Below are 10,236 nucleotides of genomic sequence, written 5' to 3'. Positions count from 1 at the left end.
TTGGGGGAGTCCAGAATCAGGGGCCACAGTTTAAGAATAAGGGGTAGGCCATTTAGAACAGAGATGAGGAAAATCTTTTTTACCCAACGAATTGTAAATCTGTGGAATTCTCTGCCTTTGATGTTTTCAAGAGAGAGTTAGATAGACCGCTTAAAGATAGTGGAGTCAGGAGATATGGCGAGAAGGCAGGAACGGGGTGCTGATTGTGGATGATCAGTCATGATTATATTGAATGGAGGTGCTGGTTCGAAGGGCCGAATGGCCTACTCCTGCACCTATTGTCTATTGTAAAAAAAAAACATTTGATCTAGAAGATGGAAACAATTTGAAGTAGTCAAAGTGAACAAAATAGTAATGAGCAACTTTTTGTGCAGAACTCCTTTACAATTTAACATAACTGGATACTGATATTTTTTGTCTCAAGTACCTTAGCTCTCACCTTTTCATACAAAATCTTCTCCGTTGCCTCCTTGCCTATCCCCTTATTTTTACATTTATTTGTTTTTCAGGATCTGAGCAATCCCTGCAATCTACACCACTCCAACTTCAATCCTACCGTTTTTCAAGATCTGCGCAATGCTGGCAAGGCCAGCATTTATTGCCCATCTCTACCCGCAGCTGGCAAAATGGCTTTAGAGATGCTTATTTCTTCAAAATCTCCTAAACACTGCACCAATGTGGTGCAATAGTGGTGAAACATGTTTGTATCTTCCCCAAAAACCCTCTGACATTGTATTCAGAACCACTGAGACCTGCACCCAACCTACTTTACCCTGCATTAACTGGTGACAGACCCATGCCTGCCAGCACAGACCTCGGTATTAGATGCATGGATTGCTTGTCGGCGTGTTCTCAGTGGGCTGAAGGGCTGTATCTCAAACTAATCTAGATATAAACAGATTGTGCCCTCCAGTACTGTATCCCCAGTGTTGTAATGCAAACGTTCGACCAGTATTGCAACTCATTGTTGGGAGTCATATAGTACAAGAACAGACTATTGGTCAACCGTGTTCAAGGCCAACATTTAGCAGCTATCTCTACTAATCCCTGTTCATAGCCTCAAGTGCGTTAACAATGCAAGTGCTTATCTAGATATTTCTTATATATAACTTAGCAGGTCAGGCACATCTCTGGAGGACATGAATAGGAAACGTTATGGATCAGCACGAAACGTCTCCTAACTATGTCCTCCAGAGATGTTGCCTGACCCGCTGAGTTACTCCAGCACTTTGTATCTTGGTTTGTAAATTTCTTTGGAAAACCATCCGTGCCAGTAATATCTAGGTACTTATTTTAGGCTGACAGTGTATCTGTCTCCAGCACCTTCTGCATTCCAGTATCAATCACCCCAGGGTGAAAAGGTTCTTCCCAACATCCTGTCCAAAATCTCCTGCCCCTTCCCCAAATCTTTGACTTCTGGTTTCAGACATCTTTTCTATGGGGAAAGGTTTTTTTACTATCTACACCAACTTTGCTATGCCTCATCTTTGATAAAGGTGCAGATCTGTATCCACCAGAACCATGCTGGAGAAAACACAAGTGCTGGAGTAGTTCAGTAAGTCATGCAGTGTCTCAAGAAAACGTGGATAAGTGATGTTTTGGTTTGGGGCCTTTCTTCAAAACTGGATTTGAATTTAAAGAAGATTGGTCCAGGCCTGACCTGCTTCCTGGGTCTTTGCTCTGGGCCTGGTTTTGGTTGGCCCTGGTCTTCGGCTGGGCGATAGCAAGAGACTGTAGACTTTAGCTGCAGCCTCCACAGCACACCTGCTGGTCACCATCCCCCCCCCCCCCCCCCCCCCCACCTGCGGAAGTCAGGGGCTGCGCCTTTAATGGGGTTGCCTCCAAGGATTACCAGCTCCTGACCCTGTAGCCACTTGGTTTCATGAGAAAATGTGCATCCTGGAATAATACCAAATGCGACAGTCAGTTCTCCTTTGTGCTTTGGGCCAGGGTTCCAGTATATTGAACGGCAAAATGAACAGATTTGGAGACCTGCGTAGGTGGGACCATCCTTCAAGCAGAATGTTGTGCAACAAGGATGTCGTTAAAGGGAAGCTGAATGAACGTTAAGGTGAGAGAAATGCAATAATTTTCCAGCAGAGTGGGATGAGAGGCTGTTGTGGAGCATAGAAAGTGACTGGGCCAGCTGGGCTGAATTACCTGACTTTGTGTTCTACATGTTAGGGACAGCCAGAGCTTGATGTACAGCAATTCCTAAATGATGAACATTTTATTTAGAAACTTTTGCTATAATATCATTGACTCTTTGGATACGAGTCTTTGCTTTATGTACCAATTTTTCTTCACAATGAACAGTGCGACTCTCTCTCTCTCTCTCTCTCTCCTCTGTAAGACTACACTGCACCAAAATATCCAGATGAATTTAACTCAGCCTTTCCAATTTACCAACTTTCCCTTAAAAAAATAATTTCCCTGGAACAAACGCTTTGCATAAATTCAGGAATTACTGTACAGCATGTTTACAACATAACTAATTTATTTATCGTACATCTATAATACAGACGCTGCCCAACTCACATAAGGGTTATGTCCTGCAGACATTTGCATAAGTCAGATTGTATGTAACTCGGAAATAGAAGTGATACTGCGCATGTGCAAATCCAACTAGGTAACCAGGTGGGAGCTCTGCCGCGGGGACCAGATGGGCATCAGTGGGCACAAAGAATTGGTTATGTAAGTGTTTGTTTACACAAGTCGCCTTTTATGCAAGCCGGCGCGTACCTGTATTACACTACCCAACTACAGGGGTTCTTAGCATCAACAGAAATAAACCTGAAGTCTGCCCAATAACTAGGAAATTATTCTGGGCATGATTAACAACAATTGGGAAACATAATTGGAGTCTCAGCAGCCACATTGATATAATATTTTATACCCTAGTATTTTTAAATCTGCTCCCCAGTGTGAATTTGTTGGTGTGTCAGCAGGTGGGAAGACAGAGCGAATCCTTTCCCACACTGGGAGCAGATGAATGGCTTCTCTCCGGTGTGGACTCGATGGTGCCTGGCAAGGGACGATGACTGAGTGAACCCCTTCCCACACTCGGTGCAGATGTACGGCCTCTCTCCGGTGTGAATCCGCTGGTGTCTCACCAAGTAAGAGGAATCTGGAAATCTTTTTCCGCACATAGAGCAGGCGAAGGGCCTCTCTCCAGTGTGAACTCGCTGGTGTATCATCAGGTTAGAGGATTGCGTGAATCCCTTCCCGCATTTGGGACAGATGTATGGCTGCTCCCCCGTGTGAACCCGCTGGTGGCTCCGTAGATAGGATGAACAAGTGAATCCCTTCCCACACTCAGTGCAGGTGTAGGGCCTCTCCCCAGTGTGGATTCGCTGATGTTTCAGCAGGTGAAACGAGCGAGTGAATTCCATCCCACACACAGAACAGATGAATTGCCTCTCTCCAGTGTGAATGCGCTGGTGAGTCATTAGGCTGGACGACTGTGTGAATCCTCGCCCGCACTCAGTGCAGATGAATGGCCTCTCCCCGGTGTGAACTCGGTGGTGCGTAATCAAACTGGATAATAAGGTGAATCCCTTCCCGCACATGGAGCAGATGAACGGTCTCTCCCCGGTGTGAATTCGCTGGTGTGTCACCAAATTGGACGACTGGGTGAATGCTTTCCCGCACTCGGAGCAAGTGAACGGCCTCTCCCCGGTGTGAACCTGCTGGTGTCTCAACAGATGAGACGATCGACTGAATCCCTTCCCGCACTCGGAGCAGATAAACGGCCTCTCCCTGATGTGAGCTTGATGTTGTGTCATCAGCGGAGATGGGTGAGCGAATCCGTTCTCCGAGTAGGTGAATGACCTCTCCTTATTGTAATTCTGCTGATGTGTTACCTGGGTACTGGAATGCTTGACCTGTATCCCGCAGTTAGAATACTGAAATGGCTCCATTTGCAGAAAGCAATAGGGGTTTGAGCACAAGAATAAATAAGTGTACCACTTCTCCAATACTAAGCAAGTTTCTCCTCAATGTGGAGAACAACCTGTAATAATAATTCACAATGATTGGGAAAATATTTGCCCATCCTTTAACTGCCAAACTCTGTGGTCTTTCTGATCAACTCATCAACATACTTGGAGCAAGTGTTCAGTTTCTCGCACTGTGAATGCTGAGAGTTTCCAGTGGTGTAACGGTTTAAAACTCGTTCCACAAGCATTTCTGTGCCATGCCTCCGCTTGATGCGAATCTCACTGCCCTGCTAAACAGGCAAATGTTTTCTCTCCCATGAAATGCAGGTCCTGATGAACTGAGTGACTTTGTGTGAACTTGATGTGATGCTTGATTTGAAGTTCTCGTCAGGAAATCCTTTTTCCCTGTAAAAGTAGTTCATGCAAGTTATACCAAGAACGTAACAGAAATTCAGAACAGATCAGTCTAGTAATTTTCACTCGCCTTTACTTCCTTCAGCTTCCCTTTAAATACATCGTCTGAGAAACAGAAAACAGTTGCAGGAGTAGGCCATCGGCCCTTGGAGCCAGCCATTCAATATGATCTGGTTCATCATCCAGAATCAAAGGTTTCAAAGGTCTTTTATTGTCACGTGTACCAATTAAGGTACAGTGATATACAAATTACCATACAGCCATAATAAAAAAAAGCAACAAGACACACAACTACATAAAAGTCAACATAAACATCCACCATTCCTGCCCCCGTTCCTGCTTCTCCCCGTATTCCCTTGATTCTGTTAGTCTCAAGAGCTATATCCATCTCTCTCTGGAATACATCTAATGAATTGGCCCCCACTGCCTTCTGTGGCAAAGAATTCCACAGATTCACAGCTCTCTGGGTGAAAAGTTTTTCCTCATCTCAGTCCTAAATGGCCTACCCTTATTGTTAAACTGTGACCCCTGGTTCTGGACTCCCCCAACATCGGGAACATTTTTCCTGCATCTAGCCTGTCCAAACCCTTAATTATGTTATATGTTTCTATAAGATCCCGTCTCATCCTTCTATATTCCAGTGAATATAAGCCCAGTTGATTCATTCTTTCATTATATGTCAGTCCAGCCATCCCGGTATTAAACTGGTGATCCTATGCTGCACTCCCTCAATAGCAAGGAGCCTAATTCAGCTTTCATGTCTTACGGAGACATAGAACATCCTGAGTGGATTTAACAGGGTAGATGGTGTCAACTGGTTCTTCTGGATGAGGCATGATCTCAGATTAAAGCATTTTGGACCTGAAAATTAGCAGTTTTTACAATCAGAGGTGTGAGATATTGAAATTCATTGCACCATTCACAAAAAAACTTGAACATGGGTGATCGATGGTTAGCATGGACTCCTTGGGCAGAAGGGCCTGTTTCCATGTTGTATCTCTAAATACTCAAGGGTTTGATTTATAGTTTTCAGGATCAAACTAGAAAATAGATTATCTGATTTTGTTGCATGGAGGAGCAACCCAAATGTGTATCTCTCCTGTCTGTTAATGTTCAGGAGCAGCTTCTTCCCAACAACCTTTAAGCTATTAAACACTATGAACTTCATCAAAACTCCAAACTGCAAACTGTTGTGGTGCTGCAAGCAACAATTTGATTGTTGCCTTTTGGGATAAATGACAATTGAAAACTCTTGACTTGACTTTTGTTATTCCACAGTGGAATGAAATGAATGCAGTGGTGGCCAGGGCAGATAGAACTTGAACATGTAAGGGTTACAGTGATCAATATACAGCACATATAAAGGTAATTGATAATTACATGATTTTAAATTGTATTGGAAATTAGAGATGCAGCATAGAAATAGGTCCTTTGGCCAACTGAGTCTGTGCCGCCTATTGATCACCCGTTTGCACTTGTTCAATGTTACCCCATTTTCTCATCCACTCACTGCACACGAGGGATCAATTAACCTAGAACCCTGCATGTCTTTTGAATGTGGGATGAAACCAGGAGTACCCTGAGGAAACCCACAATGTCACAGGGAGAAAGTGCAAACTCCCTACAGAAATCACCCAAGGTCGGGATCGAACCCAGGTTTCTGCCGCTGCGAGGCAGCAGGTCTACCAGCTGCGCCGTCTGGGATCAGAATAACTTTACAATAGAAATGAGATCTCAAATCATAGCTTAGCTCTCTAATCTGTTCTCACATGGCTTATGTAACCCAACTTCATAAACTTCCTGTCGCAATTTGCTCAACATCTTAATAACCTTTAACCTTGTGGAGAAATTTTGAAGATTGCAGATCTGCAATCACACATTACATTCGTTCCACATCTTTAAATCTCTACTCCTATAGCAACATTTCTTACTTTAACCATAATTTTGTTAAATTCTCTTATCATGTATCTGTACACTGCGAATGGATCATTGTTATCATGTATTGTCTTTCCGCTAACTGATTAGAACGCAATAAAAGCTTTTCACTGTACCTCAGTACAGCTGACAATAAAGTAAACTAAACTGACCCGCTGAGTTAATCCATCATCTGCCTATCCTATTTGCAGCACTTCAACCTGACATCGTGTTCGTCAAGGATACGGGGCCGAACGGTCTGCTACTGCGCTGTATGTGGCTGAACAAAGATGTCGGTGGATTCAATGGCCGCCTCATTACCCATAAACCTAGCGCGCCGGAATATGCTCCATTTTACCACGGTGGCTGTGGCGCGCATGCGTCGTACCCCGGGTCGGGCCTCCCGAAGCCCGGGATGGGGAGCGCTTCCACGGAACGCTGTGGGGGGGGGGGGGGGGGGGGGGGGAGAGGGAGAGAGAGAGAGAGAGAGAGAGAGAGAGAGTAGGCACGTGGATCGCCTCAGACAAAAGTGCTGGAGTAACTCAGCGGGTGCGGCAGCATTTATAGAGCTCCTCCTCTTCCTTTCTTCTTCCCGCCCCCCCATCCTACATCAGTCTGAAGCAAAGATTCCGCTATAGGATCTTTGGTCTGAAGAATGGTTTCGGCCCGAAACGTTGCCTATTTCCTTCGCTCCTTGATGCTGCCGCATCCGCTGAGTTTCTCCAGCACTTTTGTCTACCTTCGATTTTGCAGCATCTGCAGTTCCTTCTCAAACACCTGGATCGTCCTAACGGTTTCCGGAATTCCTACCCGTTCTCCCATCCCTACCCAAATCCATCTAGGGGTGTGTTGCTTTCCCCGAGTTCAGTGTAAATAACCTCCAGCACTCCTACCTACTGCCAGGCTTCTCGAAGCTTTTGTGCCGATTATTCCTATAGCAAGTGCGCATGTTTGGGGCGTCATTTCCTGTGCCGGGTGCAGGAAGTAATCCGTTCAGTCCCTCCCGGCACTTGAAAGGATAGCGGGCGGGAGGCAGGATCTTTGGGCAGAATGGTTGCAGGATCCTGCAAAGACACTATATGTTGGCGTAATTCAGCGGGACTGGCAGCTTTCAATGGATAGAAGGAATGGGTGACGTTTCGGGTCGAGACCCTTCAGACCAAAGATTATAGAGCTCCACTTTGCTTCAGACTGACGACTTCTTGAGTCAAGATTCAAGAGAGTTTATTGTCATTCAGCACAACAGAATATAGTAAGCATAAATACAGATTACTGTGCCCATATACCATTGAATATATATATATACACACATAAATAAATAAACAGATAAAGTGCAATGGGCTATTAATGTTCAGAGTTTTGTATGTTGAGTTTAGTAGCCCTGAACCTGGATGTTGCAGATTTCAGGCTCCTGTACCTTCTACCTGAATGCAGATGAGTGAGTGGCCAGGATGGTGTGGGTCCTTGATGATGCTGGCAGCCTTTTTGAGGCAGCGGCTCGGTAGATCCCCTCGATGGTACCATCCCCTCGATGGTAGGGAGGTCAGAGCCGATGATGGACTGGGCAGTGGTTACAAATTTTTGTAGTCTTTTCCACTCTTGGCCGCTCAAGTTGCCGAACCAAGCTATGATGCAACCGGTCACCATGCTCTGTACTGTGCACCTGTAGTAGTTCGAGAGTCCTCCTTGACATACCGACTCTCCGTAATCTTCTCAGGAAGTAGAGGCGCTGATGTGCTTTCTTAATAATTGTATCAGTGTTCTCGGACCAGGAAAGATCTTCAGAGATGTGCGCGCCCAGGAATTTGAAGCTTTTGACCCTTTCAACCATCGACCCGTTGATATAAACGGGACTGTGGGTCCTCATCCTACTCCTTCAAAAGTCTACAATCAGTTCAAGAAGGAACTGCAGATGCTGGAAGATCGAAGGTACACAAAATTGCTGGAGAAACTCAGCGGGTGCAGTACACAAAATTGCTGGAGAAACTCAGTGAGCAACAGCGGAAATTGGAGGAACAGCACCTCATATTCCGTCTGGGGACCTTGCGTCCGGATGGCATTGTGAGCAACAGCGGAAATTGGAGGAACAGCGCCTCATATTCCGTCTGGGGACCTTGCGTCCGGATAGCATTAACATTGAATTCTCCCAATTTTGCTAGTCCTTGCTGTCTCCTCCCCTTCCTCAACCCTCTAGCTGTCTCCTCCCACCCTCCCATCCGCCCGCCCTCGGGCTCCTCCTCCTCCCCTTTTCCTTCCTTCTCCCCCCCACCCCCCATCAGCCTGAAGAAGGGTTTCGGCCCGAAACGTCGCCTATTTCCTTCGCTCCATAGATGCTGCTGCACCCGCTGAGTTTCTCCAGCAATTTTGTGTACCTTCTACAATCAGTTCCTTGGTTTTTCTGGTGTTGAGGGCCAGGTTATTGTGCTGGCACCATATGGACAGTCGCTCGATCTCTCTTATATACTCTGACTCGTCCCCATCAGTGATACGTCCCACAACAGTGGTGTCGTTAGCGAACTTGATGATGGAGTTCGCACTATGACCGGCTACGCAGTCATGAGTATAGAGTGAGTACAGCAGGGGGCTGAGCATGCAGCCTTGAGGTGCTCCCGTGCTGATTGTTATCGAGTCTGACACATTTCCACCAATACGAATAGACTGTGGTCTGTGAATGAGGAAGTCGAGGATCCAATTGCAGAGGGATGCGCAGAGACCCAGTTCTGCGAGTTTGGTAACCAGCTTGGAGGGGATGATTGTATTAAATGCCGAGCTGTAATCAATGAATAACAGCCTGACATATGAGTTTTTGTTGTCCATGTGGTCCAGAGCGGAGTGGAGGGCCAACAAGATTGCATCCACCGTTGTTCTGTTGTGGCGGTAAGCGAACAGCAGTGGGTCCAGGTTTTCGTCGAGGCAGGAGCTGATTTGAGGCAGAGGTTCACCTGCACCTCCTCCAACCTCATCTATTGAATCCGCTACTCTAGGTGTCAACTGCTCTACATCGGCGACACCAAGCACAGGCTTGGCGATCGCTTCGCTCAACACCTCTGCACAGTTCGTATTAACCAACCTGATCTGCCGGTGGCTCAGCACTTCAACTCCCCCTCCCATTCCGAATCCGACCTTTCTGTCCTGGGCCTCCTACATGGCCAGAGTGACTCCCACCGCAAATCGCAGGAGCAGCACCTCATATTTCGCTTGCGTAATCTACACCCCAGCGGTATGAACAATGACTTCTCCAATTTCAGATAGTCCTAGCCAAAGATCTTATAGCTCCGCGAGGCCGGATTGTGTTGGGGGAATGGGTACGTCACAATGGAGTCTCATTTAGCAGCAAATCTGGGATTCATTAGGAGGAGGTTCTTCATTGTGGTGGGGGTGGAATAGGGGTGAGGGTTCATTTACTAAAACAAATTGCGATTTTCCTTGTGGGGGGGTGGGATGGAGGGGGAGCTCTCCGTTTCATTGTGGAGGTGGGGGGTGGAATAGGGCAGAGGTTTCATTTACAAAATAAAAATGACTTTCCTTGTGAGGGGATCGGATGGGGGGGAGGTACGCATTTCACCCCCCCGCCCACGTGTGGGTTTTCATTGTGGGGGGGGGGGATAGGGGAGAGGTTTAATTTACAATAAAAAAATACAGAATTTTCCTTGTAGGGGGTGTGTGATGGGGGGGGTGGGAGGGGATTGCCCCACACCCCCACCACGAGGGAACCACTGATTGTCTCCGTAAAGTCCAGAATTGTCCTTGTGGGGGTGATTGGCTACGTGAGTGTGTACACCAAAACGGTACAAGCTAGCGCTAAGATTACCTCGCTTCTTTGTGGGGGTTGAAATAGGGCAGAGGCTTAATTTACAAAAAAAACATTTTCCATGTGGGAGGTGGGATGGGGGGAGGTGATCGCCGACGCGCCACAATGGAATCCCAATTACATTAAAAAAAACTCGCTGTCCCCGATAAAAGCAGACAC

General features: G+C 46.4%; 1 protein-coding gene across 1 annotated transcript in view; it reads right to left on the bottom strand.

The window, feature by feature from the left end:
- Positions 1-2,479: 2,479 nt before the first annotated feature.
- Positions 2,480-10,236, bottom strand: part of LOC116981449 (zinc finger protein 271-like) — a 36,545-nt gene continuing 28,788 nt past the window's right edge. Inside the window, exons 8-9 of the mRNA XM_033034503.1 lie at positions 7,164-7,305; positions 2,480-3,994 (exon numbers count right to left, since the gene is read on the bottom strand). Of these exons, the coding sequence (XP_032890394.1) occupies positions 2,907-3,994; positions 7,164-7,305 (1,230 nt within the window). The 3' untranslated portion in view covers positions 2,480-2,906. The remainder of the gene's footprint in view (positions 3,995-7,163; positions 7,306-10,236) is intronic.

This window comes from Amblyraja radiata, chromosome 15 (assembly GCF_010909765.2).
Source record: "Amblyraja radiata isolate CabotCenter1 chromosome 15, sAmbRad1.1.pri, whole genome shotgun sequence".
NCBI lineage: Eukaryota > Metazoa > Chordata > Chondrichthyes > Rajiformes > Rajidae > Amblyraja > Amblyraja radiata.
This window is presented reverse-complemented; position numbering and strand designations above follow the sequence as displayed.